Raw genomic sequence first — 23,875 nt, 5'->3', positions numbered from 1 at the left:
TTAAGACAGACCTCCCGCAATACCGCGGGAGGGCAAGGGTCCTCCGGCGAGCCCGATTTTACACGATTGGCTAATTTCGCCAGAGAAGGAGGATCCAGAATGGGAAATAGAGTAAAAGAAGATAGATTGCCAGAAAGAATGTCCAGAGATGGTGATGGCTGAGGAGTAGAGGTGATAGAATTTTTTATTTTAATAATTTTTTCCCTAAAAAAGAGATTAAGAGCCTCGCAGGTCTCTTTGGACGGAGTTTGAGCTGGGAGAGTCCTGTCGTCCGTGGTCAGTCATTCATAATCCTGAATACCTTGCGAGATTTGTTAGTGGCAGAGAGGATTCTATCAGAGAAGTGCTCCGATTTGGCTGATAGAATAGCCAATTTGTATTCCCTCCGAGCGGTAACAAATTTCTGTCTGGATGTCAGGGAGTAGTGCCGCCTCCAGATACGTTCCAATTGACGTACCTTAAGTTTTATTTGCTTGAGGTTGTCAGAGAACCACCGGTTGGCATTGGGGTGTCTGGTACAAGGGAACTTAACTACTGGGGCAAATTGGTCACTAGCCCCAGTTTGGCTGCTGTAATTCACGCTTCCCGTAGGCAAGTAGTTTGAAATTAGGCAAGGCACATCTCCAGAGTGCCTGCTGAATCTAGCCTGAAAGGTTTGAGTTAACCCACTGTCTAAGATGTGTTTTTGCACTGTAGGGCTGTGCTCTTCAAACTTTTAAATGCAATGACCTCCTCCCCAGTGTATAAGAAAAACCAATTGCCACCCCTCCTGAACGACAAGCATATATTTACAATTATTCTATAAAGCGTGCACCTCTACACATATTCACAGCTTAGGCATTGCAGATGTGCTCAGTTACCCCTTTTAAAAATGTCATCAAATACATGACTGCCAATAGGCTGTGGCCAGCCTCACTCTCCCTAAACTGTGAAAGTATCTGCAGAGTGATTCTGATCAGCAATGGGGCGGGGGCTTTGAGGCATGTTTGGAGCCCCCCACTTTTGGCACCTACTCCAAAGCCAGGCCATGCGTGACATTAATTAATGTTTTTGTTTAATTGATACATTAAATACCTACCAACTCGTAATACCGACACATGCTTAAACAGAAATGTATGCACGGGTTGGAATATATACTGTTCACCTCTTAACCAGGAAATTTGTGTTTTTAACCTCAGGGGCTTTTAGACTGATTTTAATTCCCTGTTTAACAATAAATTGATCATAAATTATTTATTTGATTTGGACAATTTTTCTTGAATTTAATAAGTCGTGATTTTAATGATGCATATTAAAAATTTACCACCTCCGCAATATTGCCTATGGTTTTGCAGCGGACTAATGTATTAGAAGAGAGGTACTTTAAAGAAGCATAATCTCTAAATAAACAATACAGCACACTTGTATGCAGGGGCCCAAAAAGGCAGATACTGGCATTTATTTAACTGGGCGTAAACAAGAGGCGCCCAGGAGAATCCTGGTTTGCCAACTTGTGTTCCTGAGAAGGACTCCGCATGAACACCTTCACTGAGTCTCTTGAGCACACTGGTCGAGCCTCAGCCTATAGGAACACCTTCTGAATAGGAGGTGACTTCACAACATGGGTTGGGTTGCACCACTTCCAGCAATGCAGATGTCTGACTAGTCATACTGTTTCGGCTCGGTGTTAAAATACATTTTACAGTGGAAACACATTAAAGTGACCAGCATCAGGGCATGTCTTGAATGATTTTCAATCAATGTTCACTGAAAGACACAATGGGGAGCAATTTCAATTGCAGCTTTCATTGAGTGCACATGTGAAGATATATATATATATATATATATATATATACACACACACTGACACAAATACACCCTCTCTTTCTTTGAAAGTCATATCACTGCAACCTAACAACTCTAACTCATCTAATAATACCACCACCCTTCTGCATGAGTCCATACACCCCCATGCTACGCCCCGCTCACCCATCAATGGCTGCACCAGACTCCTTTTAATTGATTTCACCACAAGAACTGGAGTGAATGCATGGAATGGTTTTCTTGAGCACTATGCTAACCCTAGTAACCAACACGAACTAAGAACAACTGAATCTCTCACTAGCCTTGGGTTCCGGAGCAGCGTGCTGCCTGGTGTAAAGCACTTCAACGCCTTGTCAGGGGTAGTAAGCGCTATATAAATGTAATTACATTACAATACAATAAACTAGTGAAAAAAATACATGTGAGGCAAAATTTTGTTTTGCCTTCACTACACCAGACGGTCTGCTTTTTAGTTTTGACCTGAAAAGGTTGAATTTAGAACATTTTCGGTGGATGTCTACCAAAGCCAGATTTGACGAGTTTTGAGCAGCACAGATGGAAAATCCACCAAAAATTCTCTGTTTTGGAATAATTCTACATCATCGCCACATAAGTGGAGAAGTGTGGCTCACTGGTTAGAGGAGGCAGACCTGGAAGCAGAGGTCAGCCCGGGACCAGGGTTCAATTCCCGGCTCGGCGGGGTCTTGAGTCCTAAAAATGTCCATGGACTCGACAATTCTCGCTCCGGTGCCTACTCGATTCATGGGTTCATACTCTGCGACTCTGGGCAATAGCTTGCTTAATCTCCACAACGGCCCCTCGCGGCGGGATGCCTGGCTTTCACCTTGCGGATACCCTGCCGGGGTTATCTCACAGGGGAATACCAGGACGGGTTCCCTAAGCAAGCGCTTAGAAACTGCTCGGTGATTTGCGCTATATAAATTCCTGTACATTTACATTTACATAGATTAATACTTTTTATTGCATTTAAGTTATCAATTGGTAACATGCTTTTAAATTAAAGATAACAATGCACCCTCCTTCAAAAGGAACTGTTATTCTCTGCTAAGCTAAAATGTGAATTAAAACCTGGTGCGCTTCATAATGCTCCAGAGACATTACCAAATAAATAAAAATAAAAATAATTATGAGGTGGAAGAAGCCGGGGGCTTCCAGGAAACAGAAGAACATCAAACTCAGCTTCTCATAAACACAATTAGCAAAAAAGAGACTTCATTGTGAAAATATGTCAGAGGGAAGAGTGTGAGGGCGGTCTGCCATTTAAAGAGTTCACCTCAGTGCACCCAGCCCAGAGGGAAGGAGGCAATACTTTTAGACGTGATTGGAGCTCTTACTCGCCTGACCCTTTGTACCGGGACAGAAGGAACACTGTGCTGCCCGAAGCATCATTTTTCTTGGAACCCGAGAGATTTGAGAGCAGGATTGTCTCAGTGCATCACTGCTTGTGATGCAGCACAGGCCCAGCGCGTGGGGTCGTGAGGACCTTACAATCCCCACCTCTGGGGGGCGCCCGCCAGAAGCTCGTGGGGGGGAAATACACAGGACTCAGTTTTCATCAGCACCACCTGCCACGAGGTGTTTTTATGGCACAAAACCACTAAAAGGTAGAAACAGGTCTACTGTGTTTGAGCACTCTTCTCTGTCCTTACACTGAGCAAGGTGTCTCTCCTCACACCGAGCAAGGTTGTCGCAAATGTGCTGTCCCGAAAGACACACTAGAGAAATCCCTAATACAGCTACCTTCTGTGCACATTTTTGGGGGGGGGGGGGGGGGGGGGGGGGTTAAAATAATATTTCTTTATACTTTTGTCAGGGCAGAACACCAGATTCTACACTGGGTATTTGTTTTTTTCTGTTAGCAATCAATGAGAACTAGCTCTGGTTTAATTTTTTTGTATGTCTGCGGGTGGAGGAAATCCATTAGGTTTTATGAAGGACCTCACCCACCAACCTAGTTGGTGGCATGCTTCATCATCGGGCCCCACCCGAGGTACCGAGTGTGCCTCAGGTGTGCTTTGACGCCAGATTACTGCGGAGTGGTTTTTTGGTTCGTGAGGGTGCTGTGAGTGTGCTCTGAGTGAGGTTTAAAATACTGTCCTGGGTGTCCCAAAGACTGTTTTAATGGTGGGCCCCAGGCAGTCAATAAAAACAAAGGCTTTCAGACTTGCACGGTAGGCTTGGCCTCCGACGTCCTGTGCGGTCAACTAGTTTCAGCCACGCCTTTTCTTCTACTGGCTTTCGTCAGGACCTTATATGTGTAGGGTGTTACAGGGGTTTGTATGAGTTTGTCAGTGCCCTGTGTGTAAAGCACATGCTACGGTGCTAATATGTGCAAGAGGTGTTTCCTCTTGAGTTGTACCTGTGGGGGGTACAAAAGGACAGACATAACATTTAAGTAAAGGCTCCTTATAGCGGGCTAAAAGCATTCAGTGAGGCCGCGTCTGGGTGCCTAGAGGTGACCACGGACAAGGCGGTAGTGTTGGCGTCAGTGGTGGGCAGTGAAAGTGTGGCCGGTCTCACAATATGCGTAATTATATGTGAAATTAGGCCTAAGTACCGTAACCGGAGTAGGCGTAAACAGTGTTGAAGGAATAAAAAACATTAAATGGAGTTGCTTACACCTGATTTTAGCGAACAACTAAGCATGGAGCTCAGCACGTCCGAAAGCCTTTGTTTTTATTGACTGCCTGGGGCCCATCATTAAAACAGTCTTTGGGACACCCAGGATGGTATTTTAAACCTCACTCAGAGCACACTCACAGCACCCTCACGAACCAAAAAACCCGCTCCGCAATAATCTGGCGTCGAAGCACACCTGAGGCACACTCAGTACCTCGGGTGGGGCCCGATGATGAAGCATGCCACCAACTAGGTTGGTGGGTGAGGGCCTTCATAAAACCTAATGGATTTCGTCCACCCAAAGACATACAAACAATTTAAACCAGAGCTAGTTCTCATTGATTGCTAACATATTAACCTGGGGAAACTGACTAGCCTCTCTAGTTCTCCTCTCTCTTTCTGATTACAACATCTGTTTTTTTCTAACTTTTACCAATGGTTTCCCTTCTTTTTAAAACATTTATTTTTCCTCCTGCAGAGTCAAACAAAACTGAAAATGCTTCTGAAGTGTTCTATCCGGCAAGTGGACGCGAGATGCAAGGAACAAGAGTTGTGTTAGGGAACTATGTTCAAATACACACATCCAGGGTTTTTCATTTTAACCTGCCGGGACATGTGCAAGGCAGTTCATGGCTACTGGAAGCCATGCTTAGAGTGCTTTGTGCCACGGATAGGTGGCATAGAGTATGGTCAATATACACGGGCATAGGTGATGACTTGTACACATTGCCTTTGAATCACTATTAGAACACTGGAATGTTGCTAGCCCCTCTACAGCCAATGAAGCCCCTCAGGGCTTATAATGACTTCCATTGATCGGCCCCAACACTGCAACGTGTCTATTTGCTTCTCACAGTTTATTTTAGAGCAGTTTCTTCTCAGTGGCTGGAATGATCTAATAGCCTTAAAGCGCTTCCATCTTGGGTTATATTGGTTATAAAGGACCCTCAGCCCTCATCCCAGCCCTCACCAGGGAGCTAGAATGCTCAATTATCACCCTGTATGAAATGTTGAAACTCTCTCCACCAATCAGAATATTTAGAATGGTGGCATGTCTGGTATGAAATGTTGAAACCGTCTCCACCAATCAGAATACTTCGAATGCTGGCATAAAGTAGTGTTCTTTGCCTGCAGTATGCGTTTAATGAGAGGGTGGAGCAGTCTGCCTGTGTTTTGCTGGGTTGGTGGGAACGGTGGCATTAACCGCTGTTAATCACTGTTAATGCTCTGAGCAGTGTGCAGTGAGTCTCTTCTGCGTAGGCCAATAAGCGCAAGTCATGCAATTAACAGTGGTTACGACCCTCTTCAAAGAGTGTTAATCACTCTTAATGCTCTGAGCAGTGGGCAATAACGCCTCAATGTCAGCTCCTAGGATGCATTGGTCATAACGGCTTAATTAGACGGCCGCAAGCACTGAAGTTTTATTTTCCTGCATGTGAGGGTCTAAACAAAGCAGCTGCCTTTTTTGTCTCAGTGGTGTAACACAGGCCCCCACAGCCCCTGCAGGGAGGGGCCCCGAGCTGCAGGGGGCCCCCTCAGCACAGTACTCTGGACCGAGAGCTCTTGACAATATCTGGAGTGGGGGCATCTCCTTGTACCCTGCAGCGGGGCCCCTCAGGTTTAATTACGCCACTGATTTGTCTGGCTGCAGTGGGCGCCACTGATGGCCGCCCCTGACGGGTGTTATCAGTGTTAGCTGGATGCTGTCATGAGTTAAGTGTCTACTACCCTTAGCCCTCATAAGGGACCTTTGCATCTGTCCCATAACTGTGAGGTAAACAGCAGAAGACTACTTCCATTAATTACTTCATTTTAGGGGATGCCGCTGTGGACTTTACATGCAAATGTAGAATTTGGCCAAGAAAGCAAACGCGCACACACAACACTCCGAAACATTAGAACACACTGCACGTTCTGCCCTGAAGCATCCTTTACCCTGCGTGCGGCAAGAGCCAATTGAAGCCCGACCAGTCATTCTACACAACAAACTGCTCTTCACGACAAGGGAAGATTCTGCCCATCTATGGGGATCATGGGCAGGCGCTGACGATCGCTGCCCATCAGATCTTTCCTTCTCAGCCCAGCCTGTAGCGGCACAGTATACAAGCAACCAGCAGAAAACACCCCCATAGGCCACAGAAAAGAAGGATCCGCCAGAGATGCGAGCATACACTTTGTGCATATATATGTATTTCTGTATTGTAAGAAACAGAAGCATTTAAAGCACATGATGTGTGGAAAAATTGAAGGGGACGTTCCGCCCAACGCGGCAGTTGAGTATAGAAAGGCCCACAATGCAAAATCCCAGAACCACCCAGTCCATAGGTTTCTTCCAATGTAACGTCTGTCCCATTGGCCCAACTTTAACAGCTGTTCACCCCTGGAAACCAACATCTTTCTCCCACCTTGTTGTTGTTGTTCTCTGGCAGTTTTCAGGTGGCAGAGAGGGGTGTGTTACTTCACGTGCCTGCAATTTTAGCGTGAGTACTCTTCTTTTCTACCCGAATTGTGTCAAACAATAGAAAGGAAAGAGGAAGCAAGCCAAGCGTATTTGAAAAAGTGACAGAAGTCAAAGTGAAAAAATACGACTCGATAATTCTGGGATTTTGTGCTGTAGGTCATTCCCTGCCCTGCAGCGGGCTCTACCGGCCATTAAAGGCCTGATGAGGCATTAAAGGCCCGAGTCGAAGGCGAGGGCCTTTAACCCCTTCGATGCTGATGACAAGCTCTGCTCATCATCAGCCACGGGGGGCATGTGCGGATGACGAGCTGAGCTCGTCATCTTACGCGGCTTTTAGAAAAAAGCTGCGTAGGGGAAAAATAACCGCTGCAGCGATGCGGTTAATGGCCAGTTCAGCCCGCTACGGGGGATGGGGGGGTTTGACTGTTAGAACATTCTGCCCCTAGAGCGCAGAATGTTTTAATTGGTAAAACAAAGGTTGAAATCCTCTTGGGCTCCGTGAGGCATTTGTTAATCATTGGAATGTTGATGCTCCAGGCTTTTACTGGCCATTAGAAGCCTGGGGCACTCCATTGTTTTCAAAGGAGCGAACAACATTCCAATGTTCTAATATAGCCTTATAGCCCGCCGTAGCGGCTATTAAAGGCCCGAGCCGGAGGCGAAGGACTTTAACAAGGCAGCAGGACTTTAATAGCTGGTATAGTCCTGCTACGAAGGGCTATATGGCTATTAGAACATTCTGCCACAATGTTCTAACAAATTAAACAAAAGTTTCAGGGAGCGCGAGGGGACTGGAATCCCCTCAGGCTCCCTGAAGCCTTTGTTCACAGCCAGAGCAGTGAACAAAGAAGCATTGGAATGTTGGAGCTCCGGGCTCATACCAGCCATTATAAGCCCAGAGCACTCCATTCTATTCAATGGAGCTCCCAACATTCCAATGTTCTAATCCCAGTTAGTCAACTCCATTTTTATCCTCCAGAGATCGACAAAACTTCTACCAGTGAGTTGGTAATCAATAAACATCTGTTATCTAGCATTAGGGCTTAGGGCAGTGGTTCTTAACCTTTTGACTTCCGTGGCCCCAATTAATCAATACGGGACCCCCCACTGAATCCTCATTTGAATCCGAGGACCATTCATTACTTGAAGTTGGGGACCCCAGTCTAAACATTTTCATGATTTGAAATGCCAATCAATACACAAAAAATACAGAAACAATCATTCATCAAACAAATACATAAATGATTACATATTTTATTTAATTCACAAACTATTTTTTTAAAAATCTGAATTTTCATTTTAATGGGAATGTTAGAGTTTTTCTAAATTTAATTGAGGTCACTCGTCATCCATGCTATATTCTGATTGGTGCTTTTGCACTGCACCCACAAATTGATCTACTGATACTAACTCCATTTTAAGCCTCCTATATCAAATTCCTTTACATTTTATGGAACGTTTAAAAATGTTCAGTTTTAAAATTTGATTCTTCATTTATATACACTTTATCAATCTGTTCATATTATTTCATTTTCTACGCAATCGGTGCCCCATGAGTAAACTTCATGGGCCTCCATGGGTACCCGGACCACAGGTTAAGAACCACCGACCTAGAGACCTCCTGGTCAATGAGCATGTGCTCTTGAGACACACCTGTTCAGCTTAAATAATTAGTATCTCCCTTATTGTGAAAATCTACATAACTCGATGCACCTCCTACCCAGATGAACTCTTCCACTATGTACCGGCCCCTGCTGAGTCGCGCGCTAGTCTTACCACACCCAAAGAAACGCTGCCACATCTGGATGTCCTGGTTAGAAAGTCATAAAAAGAGGAGTTTCCTAAGAATGAGTGAAAGTGATGAGCCACACATGCAGAGGAAAAGGGAAACATTTACAGATATACACTAATGTCTGAGGCAAATGCAAGCATCCCCTACATGCCAGATTTACTTCCTCGCCATGGTCTGCCGGCAGGACTGAAGGTTGACGTAAGTAGCAAACGCAGAAGGACAAACACAGGGTGCAAGAAACAGGACCAGAACATGGCATGTGTTTGGAATACACCCTGGTTTGGTGTGCATGGGATGGGGGAGGGGTAGGACTACACATAAAGAAAGTGTAATGCAAGAATGTATAGATGATGGTGGTAGGCAGGGCAGAGTAACACCAGGCAAGAGGCAGGCCAAGGAATACACAATGTCCTCACAGCACCAACTAATCAATGACACACTCTGAAGAGGCTGCTACAAGTTTTATACAGAAGCTCAAAATTACATTAGAAAATAGTATAAATCTATGCATTGTTTATATTTACCATCCTCTCCTCCCGACATATATGCAAGACTGACTTTGCTTCAACTTCTGTCCCCAGGCCCACAAATGTATCGAGCAAAAATACCTCCCTCTCTCTCCTGAACTGAAAACCTCCCTGCAGCGGCCATCTGCGGAAACTCACTAAAATGCCACAAGATACCGAGAAATACCACAGTCGGGTCTGAAATAACATTCGAGAGCTCAGCTCAACCACCCCCTGTGAACACAGGCTAAAGGCATGGGCCGCTTTCTTGTGACTTTAACAAAATAAAAGAAACCAATGTTTCGGTTAGGCAATGTTTGCCATTTTTTCATTTTAAAAAACCCGAACAAATATGAGCAAGGAAGTCAAAGGAAGACGGCATCGCGTTTAAATTAAGACTCAGAACGTGTGCCCTTAAATGGACAGGTGTCTAGGTGCATTCCTTTAATCTCCTCTTCAGTCCCTCACTTCACCACCCCGTGCCCAGACTGAAACTGCCCCTCCAAATACACTCTGGAGATTCCGCCCGGAACCTCCCCTAAGCTGTGAATTTCATTTACACCAATTTGCTCAAAACATTTGAGACAGACAAGTATTTCGACTTTTAAAACGTTTCCAATTTTACATATCGTATTTTAAGACGACCACTGCAATAAAAAATTTTACTTTACCTTTCCTAACTTTCACTATGAGGCATTATTGTTTGAAAAAACTACACAAACACCTTCAGATGAAAGTAGTCCCTTAATTTCTGCCCAAATGAACTTTAGCCCCAAACTGAAGAACCCGCTTTGCGTGCTACTATAGACTGTACACGATGGTGTCTTTAAATAAGTAGAAAAAATAATAAACTAAGAAAACAAGATAAACTACACTCAGCAAATCTGTGATTCTTCTGAATTATTCATTGTAAATTTTAGATTTTCTGCTTCTCTTGTGATCTCTGCTCAGTAAAGGATATTTGCATACACACAATCTGATGCACAATGAGCGCCACTTGTTTGAAGCTCCATCTGAATGTATACATTTCTGTAATGTTTTCCTTTACACGTTTCGGTGTTCATATCTCTGTACTTCAGGCCTGCAGCAGGCACCAACACAAAGCCTTAGGGAGAGCTTATGCGAGCACCAAAAAATTGTGATTGCAAAATTGTAACCTGAAAACTACACCAGTTAAGGAGCATGTAAAGGTCACACATCCCACAAAATTCACAGATGCAGGGAGTGAAGGAAGAGTGCACTGTGCATGTATGCAAATATACACTTAAGACCTGAATAATTTACAACATCCACTGTATGCTTCTGTCTAGTCATGTTACTGGACAGGAGTACATTTCTATATTCCCGGTTGTCTAGTCATGTTACTGGACAGAAGTACGGGCCATATGTATCAAGCCAAATTGCTATCGCAAGCCACCATCACATCAGTTTGCCATAATAAACAACGTATTGCACACGACACACCGCAGCATTATTTTAGTTACCTAAGTGCCTTGCATCTAGTGTACTGTAAAAGTTGTGTGGCAATAATCAAGTTTGCTACTTATTGTATCGACAAAAGAGTTGGTATTGTGTTCATAGGGCATTCCAAGACTCAACAAAACACATCAAAAGGAAGACTTCACATACAGCGAGTGCATCACAGATATATCATATAGTCTCCTAGGCCTGGACGCGCAACAGCACTTACAACCGGTATACACTACAAGCATCCGGCACCCCATATTACCAGAGACCCCCACACACCTCAGGTGTGCAAGATACTGGACTATCGGAAGACTCCTACTACCATTGCCTGGCAGGAGGACACCCAAGGCACACCTTTACATACAGACATTTATCATCTTCAAAGAACACTTTGGACAGACCTTCTTGTGTGCATAAAACATGGCATCCAAGACATATTGTTGCCACAAAGACAAAACATTCTCCTCACACAACCGTCCGTCGCTGAGGCAACAGACCAAATCACAATTTCACATGCACAACGCGCCTTGTTGGCGATTTGTTGCGGTCCTATCGGAACAGACATTTTAAGCTGGGCTGGGCATATTCCCCCTATGGAATGAAATTATTGGCAAAGGCTCACACCGACTCACCACTCCGCCACACACCAGCAGACTACAAAGCTCCCTAGCAGGATCGGACACACCGTAATCGTCCCACTGAAGCAAGATGAACTCTTGCTAGAATTTGCACACAACAGACTGATCTGCAGCCTTACTCAGATGAATTAAAAAGCTCAGAGCCATGTGGAAATGGAACCCTGAGCTCGACAGCACTAAACGCCCACAATTTGGCACAAATGTTTACGCAAACACTGGTTCTGCAGCAGTCATATGGCATATTATATGGCATCGAACTCGCTAGGAAGCAACATATCACTGTATAAAGCAGGACTGAGAACTAGTCAAGATTGAATGCACACACCCGGCGGCGGTGAGGAAAGCACGCGTGGGGTAGGAGGAGCTCTCTGCACAGGTTGGCTGCAGGGGCACAACTAGATGGAGGTTTCTTTAGGAGTGACACATAAGCTGGTCCTTCAAGAGGCTCATTTGCAGGTCATTTCTCAAGTGGATAAATCTAATGAAATGGAAGACCCAATATACCCCCGACGGCTTGAGCAGATTCAAACGAACAGGTACATGCGCCTTCAAGGGATTTATTTCAATACTTATTTTTACTCTTTTAGTTCACCATTCAAGGCAAGCTATCAAATATTGTTTGCAAAGTAATTTCTTTTTGTAATGTCTTTACATAGAATATAAACGTACTTAGATTGTTCCCTTATTCACAAAATGAGAACCCAAGATCTAATCATAGACAAATATATCCAAACACAGGTGTAAGTATAAAAAGAATTTTATATTGAGAATTAATATAGGGTACTTGTAGGTTTAACTAACAATGAAAGACGAAGGAAAAAAGTTTTTACAATAATTAACCCCTTCACTGTAACAATTGTGTACACGTTTTCATATAAAACAAATGATATTTAAGAAAGAAGTGTATTTGTCGACGTTTCAGTCCTTATGCTTTCGTCATTAAGACCATCTTCAGAACTGTAAACGGTAAAAACAGTTGACCCCTTGTAGCTCTTTCGGAATGTTGAGCGGCTTATTTAGGTTTATGAGGTAAGAACTAGACGCTTGATGATTGAGTCTTCATGTCTCATGCAGCAAGTCACAGCGTGAGGGATGATAATTGTTCTACCACTCCTTAATAGAGAAAGACTTCAGTTAAACATACTCCGGAGATTCACGGTATGCCTCAGAACTCCAACAGCTTTAATCTGTAGTGATCGTTTATAGTAGAACCGCATGAAGAGAACCGTCAGTCTTCTATTCAGCAATCGCTCGACAAATGCACTTCTTTCTTAAATATCATTATTTTTATATGAAGAAGTGTACACAATTGTTACAGTGAAGGGGTTAATTATTGTAATTATTGTTAGTTATTGTACTTACACCCATGTTTGGATATATTTGTCTATGATTAGATCTTGTGTTCTCATTTTCTGAATAAGGGAACAATCTAAGTACGTTTATGTTCTACGAAAAGAAATTACATTGCAAGCAATATTTGCTAGCTTGCCTTGAACGGTGAACTAAAAGAGTAAAAATGAGTATTGAAATAAATCCTTTCTCAAGCGGAGCGGTGAAGGTAGCACTCGTGACCAGCGGTGGGTTGTTGCTCCACACCAAGGGTGCCAGCTTAAGGCTAAGTGTTTATTCCTGTTGTCCAATGGACACAACCTCACTGCAAGGGAGCTACAAACACATACCATCTGTGCTTTCTGAACCCACATTCTTTGTTAAGCATTAGACAATACAGGGTACATACTAGCAGTATTAGAAACAATACTTTTCTAAACTACATTAAAACAGGTCTGCTTGTATTCCTGGAGGAGGCAGGAAACTGGCAGAAGATGGGCCTGGCTGTCTTAATCTGCTATATGACCACACACTTATTTTACAGGAGACCAGGGCACAAAGGGGGAGAACCGGAGACTGCTTTTGAATGCAATCTACATCCTGGCTTCACATCTTTTTACAAACTGAAAAGAGATGTATTTGAAAATACCTGTGAATGTTCCCAGGGGGAGGGTGGCGGGTTCATCTGTCCACCTGAAGTGAAGTAAAGTCAGGTCTCCAGACAGTAAACTACAAAACATTTTCCAATATCATGAATAAGCTGATTTCCTAAAATAAACCATACAGGAATCTAGTTTTGTCAATCCAAACCATTTTTTTAATTTTAATCTTTTGATGGAAGAAGGTTGCCACTTGCCAAGACCACCCATGAGGGCAGTGAACTTGAAAAAATACCATCTGAGCAAGGCTCAGAGAGGAACAAGATATGCAGCAGAAGTATCTGAATCACTAACAACAGGCAGCCGAACTGGATAGTGTGCTTCCTACGGGAAATATTAAAGCGAAGAGACCATGACACCAAGGGTGATAGTTAATTCCCCTCAAGACAAAATTGGTCCTAATAGAATGAAAGCATTACCACCTAATTCTAAAGCTTAATGTCCGAACCAAGTAAAAGCAAATGTCAACAATCAATGACACATCATCAATCCGAGGGTCTTAGGAGAACCACAATAAATACTGGACACTCCTCTCAACCTATCCTATACTGAGCATCAGTTTTGAAGTCTACCCCAGATACGCTGCTGATCCTGACCTCTATCCATGATCCAACATCTACCCTTAAAGTCTCCTGTAGAACCATCATTAATCCTCAAGTCCATCCCAGGCACATTATCAGATCCTAAAGCGTCCGTCCGGTGAATAACGCCACAATAGATCTCAAAACCCAAGGGGACATCATCAAAGAAGCATTCTAGAATACCTGCTGTTGGCAACTGTTAATGGTGCAGGGCTGGGTTAAAAGTAATGTTTTTTTCTCTACACTGGATGGCCCCTTTAAGTCTTTCTAGACCCATCCTTAAATCGAGAAGACTGTCCTGGTTCTACAATTAGTCCTGACCTTCATGCTAGACCCACCATCCGTTCTTCAACCAACCAAGACCCACCAACCATCATGGAGTGTGTTGTCAGTCTGCCGCCAATCCTGAACAATGCCCTAAACTCAACCTATAACCCCAAGGTCCATTAGAGATAACGAGGAACAGACGGCCATGGAGCTGAGGCTATGAAATCAAAGCAGAAGGAAGGTCAATCCACACTGAAAGCAGAACAGACAGATATCAAAAACGCACAAAGGACACTCGTTACAGAGCAAAACAGGACAAGCCTCTCCATTGGGCATGAACGAGAGGGATTCAAATACTCGCTCTGCCATTTATTCATATTTTGATTTTATTTATTGATTTATTGTATAGTGTGCGCATTATCCAAGGAAATGTGTAAGAAGAAAATTACCATTTGTATATTAGGAAAACATAGGTAGCAAGAAAGCTTTTATAACATTAAATAGGAGATCATTTCAGACATAATTTTGGACAATCAAGAGCTGGAGGTACACAATTTACACAACAATAAAGTGCATCACACAGTGTAGGTCCGACATAGGCACAGTGAGATAAGATTATCAGGCCCTTCAGCGGAGCGTGGGGTGCAGTGTTAAGTACAATAGCTCAGTGATCAAAGCATCTTTCACAAATGAAGTTAAATCCCTTCTCATGGCCAAATTCACTTGAGCTAGTTTTATCGTGATTATTACTCTTCATTTGTATGGAACTATATGGTATTTACTATATGCTTATGTATCCTCGATTTTGACCTTGTAAAGCGCTCTGATACCCGCTAGGGTCTTGTCCGCACTATATAAAACCTTCAAAATCAATAAAAATATATAAAGATCTTCAACTTTAACAGTAAAGCTTGTAAGGTGGTGGACCACTTGTTCTCTAGTTCTTCACCAGGTTCCAGAAGACTATATACCACCTCCTTAGAACTCGACCTAGATTCCTGTCCTGTGCTCAGCAACAAACCTTCAACTTGGATATAGAATGCTTGTGCGGTGATACTGACTAAATGCACAACTCCAGTTCTCAAAGATTTAACACTCAAATTTCTTGGAGTAGGTGAGAAAGACAAAAAGAGAGAACCGAATTCTAAATGATGGTTGCAAACCTATTTCATTGCGGTTTTGTAACTGCTGAATGTCACAACATTGACGGATATCCTGTCTGCCGAAATATAAATCCCATTATATCCTATGCCCAGACCTAAATCGGGCCCAAAATTGGGTGAGCAAGGAATGCCTATGAACTTTGTCAGGAGGATCCTGGAAGGTGGTCGCAGAAGGGAGCTCATGGCTCTGCATCTGCATCTTTCGCCCACTCACCTTTTCTTTTCCAGGTGTTCTTCTTCTCTTCCTTGTTACTGTCGCTTGCGCTGCTTCTGCTGCCGCCGCTGCTGTTCTCGGAGCTCTGGGAGTCGGACTGGCCGTCGCTGCTTTCTTCGGAGTCTTCAGACAGCTCCTTCAGCCACTCGCCGACATCTTTCTAAAGGAAGAGCGTCAAACAATGGATTTAAGGATAAAGGGTGGCGAAACGTCAAACACTGACTGGAAATATCAGTCTGATCAGCATCTCATTAATGATGTATGTATGTAGGGGACTTGTAAAGTGCAAACCTAGCGGTCAATCACCTGAGAGCTGTACATGAAGAAGATGCATAATGAAGACTGAGAAAGGGTGCCGGCGTGGGGCAACGGGTTGAACACCACGGTCAATGGAAAAGAGTACGCTACACTAGGAAGAAAAGGAATGTGGGTTTTCAGAAGTGTAGTGTGTGACCATGGCTATTGGAGGCAGTGCTGACAGGGGTTGTCAGAGGGGGTGAGAGGGGCTGAGCATGATAAACGTTGGAGGAATGGAAAAAGGTGGGATTCCTTCTGCAGATTTGGTAGCCCGGTGGTCACAACACACAGTATTGGACTTGTACTTAGACTTGGACAAAGGAGCAGGTGAGGTTAGGAAATCAGGTGACAGAGAGTGGACGTTTGGTCCAGAGAACAGAAGGTTTCCCTGTGATGAGACATTGCTCTGGCAGCAGAACAGGATGGGATGGAGGTGACTGTTGAGATGGGTCCTAGAACCAGCTAGTAAGACTGCGATGCGACGGTGCACCTTGGTTGTACTATGAGAAGGATAGAGCTAAAGCCTATGTTTATAAGCGTATACACACGGGGAACAGCGTTTACAACGCAACTTTTACCACGCAGTACCTTTACCACGCAACTTTTACAACGCAAGTCGTTACAACGACTTGCACTGGGGGCGCTGTAGGATAGGGAATAGTTTAATTTACTATCCAAAACCTTCCCTACTATCCACGGGGACTGGAGTTGGAATAGTAAATTAAACTATTCACTATCCAGCGCCCCCCAACGCAAGTCGTTCTAACGACTTGCGTTGTAAAACCTGCGTGGTAAAGGCATGCGTTGTAAAAGCATGCGTAGTAACGACGTACATCCATACACACTGTGCTTCTATCTCATCTAGACTTTCCTTCTAAACATTGAAAATGAGCTCTAATAGGAACACAAAGCAATTGGTGTTTGCTCCTGAATGGCACGCGCTCCATCTTGCTTGGCCGCACCATCCGCCCGACTGCATTTGTAAAAACGCAAAACCTAAAATTAGGGTTTCCAGGGTCGAACCGATCCAGAAGAAAAGGCTGTAGCTTGTATACAAGTATTTGTGTAGACGGTTACACATCTGTGTATCCCCGCATGCGAACGTCCGACCACCTGTACTAGCTCCTCTAGCTCTCAGTAGCACATTCAGGCATTCACCCTCAGACCTCAACGAGTGCTGTGGCTATTAGACCAGGAGTAAGACTGGCGCAGATCCAACTGGGTAAAAATTACACCTAAAGCAAGCTCTGAGGGCAACCAATGAAACCAGCAGAGGAAGCGTGTCATATGCATTCATTTAGGGGCCAATCTGGGGACCCCCTGCAGCCTACCTCAGCCCCCCCTTTCTCTCATGTAAATAGTAGACATTATAATGCAGCTAACGCAGGTTTTAACACTTGAAGTGCAGTACAGGTATGCTAACTGCTTAGATGAAGGATATTTCTTTGGAAAATTTGTCCTTCCATCGTGTTCTCTAAGGGTTCTTTATTCCAAGCCTTTCGACAAAGTCATGCTACATTAATTCTTGTATAGCCCCAATATAGTCATTAACCCACATTATGGCCTTTGCGGAGAGAATGGAGAACCATAGGTAATGCCTCCACATGTCTTTCCTACACTCTTTGGAATCTCACTGCTGTAGGCAGATCTCCATGGCTCTTCCCCTCGGAGAAGCCCTTTTGGTGAACGGATCCTTCTAATATCATGGAGAGTGAATGGAGAGTGTCACGTCCTTCGTCATAGGTCAGATTCATTGTGATCCCCACTCCTGCTTGAGAGACACCCCAACATTGGAGCATTTACGAACTTCTACATCTCTTTAATGACGATCACTCCCTTCTAGAAGAGCAACAAAGCAAGCGGTGTAACAACCTCAATAGCGACATTGTTTCGCATTGAGCAAATCGTTCTACTACAGACAGGGAGAGCTGGATGTACAAAGTGAAGAATTATACAGACTTGCACAAGTTATGTTCAAATAAGACATTACACTATCACCTAAACATAGAGGCCTCTCATGTCGTTGCCAATAAAGGCATCTCAGAGCCACCTGCCCCCTGCTCCCCAAGGCAATATGCAGGGTGTATCCCAAATGTTTTTTTCAGGCTGATACGATACCAGCCCTTGTCACTGCCTCCAGCAATTTGGATGTCTCCTATCCAAAGAATTCACCAGCATATAGTGCTACTGTATGTACGAGTTACTTACCTTTGGTAATGCTCTTTCTGGTAGATACTCTATTTAATCGCAGATTCCTCTCAACGTGACTAGCCCCAGGCACCACATTGGATTCAGAGATTTTTCATGGCATTGCTCCCACGTCCCAATAAGTGGCATTGTGCGGCTTTGCATCAGCTTCTTCTCACTCTGGAAGTGACATTGAGCGACAGATAAGCGGCACCTCTGCCCGGTGATGCCATTTTATTCCTTGACTCTGGACACACTGTCGGATGCCGAGCTTGATAAGTGATCAGATGGGACAGTGTGCAGATCTTTGAATTTGGACCTTTTGATAGATGGAAGAAAAAGTCCATTTCACAGAATGGGGAGGTGGGAGGGTGGAGGCGTCTGTGGTAAGACAGAGTATCCACCAGAAACAACATTACCGAAGGGAAGTAATTTGACCTTCGGTTGGTTACTTCTAACCACAGATTCTTCACCTTGTGAAGAGATACTAAAGCATTACCCCCAGGGGGTGGGTCTGTGGAAGGGTTCAGACCCAAAAGCCCTATAGAAGTGAACAAGCAAACTGACGCCCATGTCTCAGCCTGACAGATGTCCGGAACAGACACTCTGTGAGCCAACGCAGTGGTGGTAGCCTTGGCTCTGGTCGAATGAGCCCTCAGACCCTCGGAAGGCTGCATCTTGGGCAGTGTGTAGCAGATTTTAAGACAGAAGACTATCCACCCTTATATGGTCCTTTGTTGCACTGCCTTATCTTTCTACGCCCCAGTGAAACCCACAAAGAGCTGATCGATCACCTAATGGGTGCACGATCAAGGCTCAGTTGAGGTCCAAATGATGAAGCCTCTCCTTCAGTTTTGAGGGGCGAGGCAGAGCTAAGAACGCTGGAAGGGCCATGAACTGTCACAACCTTTAGGAAGAAGGCCACCCTAGTCCACAATCATGAGTTTGTCTAGAAAAAAGGTGGTGTAAGGTGGATGAACAGACAGAATTTGTAGTTTACTATGGTGCCCAAAGCTTGATTCCGGTGAAACCGACTCGATGTAGTCTTTATTGTAGACCTTTTCATGTTTTCTGTATTTTTGAGCCTTTGTGCTGCCAGGGTTTTCCCATAAGTGTTTCCTCTTACCTCCTGGGGTATTTGCTTTCTGAGAAACAGTACACCTCCTTGATATTTTGTTTGCTTTTGGTTTCTTGTGCCATCCTCTGTGGGATTGGGCTGGTGGTTGACTTCTGTGTGTTGTGTTGTGTTGAGGGAGATCTGACATGCTGCCTGCTTTCCTTCTGGCCCTGCTCAGCTGGAGTCTTATGTTATGGTATTAAGCACAACAAATCACCCTACAGGGTCTTTAAGCTCTGCTACATATCCACAGGCTAGAGGCTAACAGATTAGGGTCTTCTAAGTTATAAACTAAACAGTGAGGCTAAAACAACCAGTTTTTGAGAGCTTTTATAAAACTGTCTATAGTCAGTTCACGGACAAAGATGTGTTGGAAGCTGGTTCCAGTATTGAGGAGCTAAGTACGAGAAGGATCTGCCCCCATATCTAGTAGTACGGTTGCGGCGAGGATGTAACAAAGTTTCCAACTAGATGAGACGCCTAGTGGGGGCATACAATTTGAGTATTTTCTGTAGGTATTTTGGTCAATTCGCAATAAGGAATTTGTGGATCACACAAAAGAGTTTAAACTGTGATCGCTTTTTTATCTGCAGCCGATGGAGGCTTCTGAGAAAGGGTTCTGAGGGCGACTGAGGTGGAATGTGACAAACTACCTGTGCCTTCCTATTGATGTTGGTGGAGTAATCTGGGTCCAGTGTGAGTACTAATGGTTGTGGTAGTTCAGGGGTTGATGATTCAATGGGGAGGCTGGTCATCTTTCGGTGCACCAATCAGCAGGGGCTGGTCATCTTTTGGTGCACCAATCAGCAGGGGCTGGTCATCTTTTGGTGCACCAATCAGCAGGATCTCACGCCGCTGCCCTCATCCCTCCAGGAGAGGCCAGCCCTGCCTGCCATGAACTACTAGCCTAATGCTTCACTGTCTCACCACCGCCATGGAGAAGGGCCTGTAGACCAAGGTTACGAGCAGACCACGAAGAGCGGGAGTGCAGCTGGTCCTCAGCAGACACAGGGAAATCAGCCTCACAGAGCCCTCCTGGTGAGAGCCTTTATAACAGGCATCACTAGCAGCAGAGAAATCTTGAGATGGAAGGATAAAGTTGATCAAACAATCTGTTTTCCACATTTTCCTAGAGACCAAATTTGGAACACTTGGTACCGAAAACCTTCCTTACACTCAACCCGCTAGGTGAGCGGTGAGCGGTGCACAAGCCTGACTAGTCAGTCAACTACTCTCAAGAAATAAAGTAGGGAGAGGCGGTTAGACCAAACTTCACCCAAGCTTCTACTTGCACTTTCAACTTTCCAAGTAATACGTCTGGGCCAATGGCATTCATTATGATCTACAACAAGAAGGAACCGATGTAACAGCCTGGTCTGAAGACAATTTTATCGAGAAATATTAAAGGTTAAATAAATTATCTTTCCAGAGATAAAGTAGCTACGATTCTTCTGAAATAAATACTAGACGTTTAAGGATTTTTTCTTTCTTGAAATACATCAGGAATAAGAATAACAATTGAACTCCTCAAGAAACTACTTTAGTCCACGGTTTGAAAGCACAGAGTACAATACTGCTTCTTCAAAACCTGATCTGGAGCACTGTGGGCGCTACTCGTTTTTAGCTCAACTTTGCTAGATTAGTGTTTGATTTTTGCACTGTCTGATGGAGCACGCTACCCCCATATCGGCTGTGCCTCAAGAAGTTTTGGGCACCAAAGCAGTGCGTTGGGAGAATCGCGAAAAGGAAACCTGAACTGAATTTTGTTTTTTCATCTCTGAAAACCTGTGGCGCTACAGAGCTTTCTTCAGGAGTCCCAGCCTCGGCTCTGGGCTGACATGGAGGCGGTCACCAGGCATGCCAGATGTGTTTGTGGGGCCTGGGTCAATGTAATGTAATGTAATGTAATTTTGTACTTGTAAAGCGCAACTGTCACTCGCGAGGCGCAATCAAGTTTAGAGGTCATTAAAGGACCTCTAGCAAAGTTTTTTTTTAAATTACCTTGCAAGGAAAGATAAAACATGGCAAATCCAGCAACTGGTGCAGTCTAGCGGGATCAGCCATGTTAGGAGTCTCTTCAAGTTGCAGAAGGAGCGCAAGGCCCTGAGAAAGCGAGGGCGCTTGAGGAGTAGTGACACCTCTGCGCCTCCATCTCTCGTCCCCCTTCTAAGGGGTCTCACAGATCCCCAACCCACCCTGGGGACCAGGATCTGCAGAGCTTTCTGAAGAAAACACACCATCAACCAGATTGTGAGTAAACATCAAATGCAAATTCACCATTTGGAATCCTCAGATCCTAGGACTGTCCAACCACCAAGGGACCCATGGTGGCCAAAGTAGACTTCTTAAGCCGAACATTGCGATGAGTTTTTTGGAAACTCTTCAAACTCTTAGCAGTCAATGATACTGATCTCACTCAGGCAATTGTTAAGGTTTTGAGGATTGCTAATTTTAATTAATGATTGTGCTACTTTTTTCAGATCTGTCCTATTGCTAGCGGCACATAGTTTACATACAGAACTATTTGCATTTTAGTCACTGTGTAATACTGTATCTCTTCCTTGTAGTGTAGTGTGATTGCTAATTCCAGCAGACCCTGATGCAGGAATGAACAATTCAGTGAATACATGAGTACGGACCACGCAATCTAAAAGTGAGCCACGGGTCCAACCATCTCCAGTTCTGAGTATTGGTTCACTCTACTCTGCCAGAGATGGTCTTACTACCAGACGTAACTTTGGCATGGAATTGATAGCCCCTCTGATCAAGGAGAGAGGCTTTATGACTCGGTGCTGCTGCGATTGTTCCATCTTTAACCCCTTTGCTGCTGATGACGAGCTCAGCTCGTCATCAGCCACGGTGGTCGTGTGCGGATGACGAGCTGAGCTCCTCATCTAACGCGGCTTTTGGAAAAAAGCCGCACAGCGCAAAAATAACCCCCGCACGCATGTGGTTAAAAAGCACTGAAATGATTGTCCTATTAGTGATTTTGGTAGAGGACAATCACTTAGTAGTTGGGTGCTACTTTACAGAAAAGGACAGGTAAAGTTTGATAAATAGTCAGTCAGAGCTTATGCTCTTCCATGGTTGAATGTTCGGACATGTAGTTAGGGTTTCCAATAAGTCCAACCGAAGTTTGCAAGTTCTTTTGCACGTTGGGTGCAAAGTTGGCTTCAATCAAGAACTTCTCAGTCAGTGTTTAATCATAACAAACTTTTTTTATAAAATGCCCCTTGGTATTCTTGAAGGACCCCACATCTTTTTTTCTGTGCCTTATCATATATTATTGAGTTGACGGTCCGCTCTCCTTACCTACCCTGCTTGCATTTTTCTTGTCCAACTATTTTCCCAATATTTTCTTACCATAACTAATTATTCACAGATATAACAGCGGGCTGAAATGTTTTTCATAATTCCTGCTCCTGTATAAGGAGATCAGAGACGAGACGACCTTAATATTCTTACTCAACCTGTTTTAGTTCAAACTCTCTGTGTTCTGTAAGAAACCTTAACATTTTCAGAAATAATGCAGATATAACATTATTACCCTTCCATAGGGATCTGCCTGCACATCCACGGTTCTAAAAGTCAAGCTCCTGTGCACTAAAATATAAGCAACTACAGCTGTTGGGAGAACTTGGGGCAAGGAACCTGTGACGGCTCTATGCCTTGTCCATGTCACTATGCTGTTTGCCACTGATTAATCAATCAGTATTTGTAGAGCGCGATAATCATCCCGAGGGGTGTCCAGGCGCGGAGATGCCTTCAGTCCACAGGCCATTGCATGGATCTTTCTGGTTTCAGTTGCATTATGGACAACCACAGACAACCACAACCGAATATCACTTTTGATATTTGCTGTCAGAAAGTGGGTTACATATTTTGGGGAGGGGGAGCCCTTACCAAAATAATAAAGAGCCACCAGTTAGGTCTCAACACATTCTCTGTGAAACTCTAGGGAAGCTGTGGCACGAGCACCAGGCAAATCCCCAGAAAACTGCAAGTTACATTCAAGCAGTACAAGCAATTTAAAGTCAAGAAAACAACACAATAAAATTCCCAAACTAATTCAGAAAAATTAAGAAAAATTTAATACACAAAAATATATCTACATGGTGATTAAAACGAAATTAGGGGAATCAACAATATGCATTTTTAAAGTTTTTAGATAAAAAGCATCTTGGATAAGTAAAGCACCAAATATATAATAGTTTGCGCTTGAGCGGGATTTAAATGCAATTTCAAGCCAGCTGCAATTGGGCAGAGGTCGGATACCCTAAAAGGGTTGTCCAGGTCAAAACTGTTACCGTCTGGCTTAGACTTTTTATTTAAGGAGATCCTAGCTGAGCCAAGGCAGCGAAAACAGCTTTTTGATATTTGGTCACCGTGAGGACGCACCATCTATATATAGCTACCAGTTTTTATATGCTGACCGCACAGCCCTGTGGCCATACAAGGCATATTTTATGGGAATTGTAATTCTATACTTAAAATAGGTTTTCTTACATGGAAGAGGCACTTTTTGTTCCCGTGAGTCACTACGGGGCATTTAAACTGCAGCCCAGCCAGAAGACAATGGTGGTCCTGGCAGCAGTCATACTTTTGTCATATATGTGGCCGTGTGAATGCATAATGGAGCCCACATAGGACACTGATCTTCCATGCCATTGGTGTATTTTCTGCACCATCTACCTTGGCCTTATGGGAAAGTTAAACAGACCAATGGGGTGAAACCAATTTTGAGCGGAGCATTT

At 44.1% G+C, this 23,875-nt stretch overlaps 1 protein-coding gene across 2 annotated transcripts in view; it reads right to left on the bottom strand.

Annotated features, from left to right (window-relative positions):
• ASXL2 (ASXL transcriptional regulator 2) overlaps positions 1-23,875 on the bottom strand; it is a 400,829-nt gene that overhangs the window by 189,000 nt on the left and 187,954 nt on the right. For both annotated transcript variants that reach the window (XM_086928104.1, XM_086928105.1), the window contains exon 4: positions 15,521-15,680. In XM_086928104.1, the coding sequence (XP_086784230.1) occupies positions 15,521-15,680 (160 nt within the window). The remainder of the gene's footprint in view (positions 1-15,520; positions 15,681-23,875) is intronic.

This window comes from Lissotriton vulgaris, chromosome 6 (genome assembly GCF_964263255.1).
Source record: "Lissotriton vulgaris chromosome 6, aLisVul1.2, whole genome shotgun sequence".
Taxonomy (NCBI): Eukaryota; Metazoa; Chordata; class Amphibia; order Caudata; family Salamandridae; genus Lissotriton; species Lissotriton vulgaris.
This window is presented reverse-complemented; position numbering and strand designations above follow the sequence as displayed.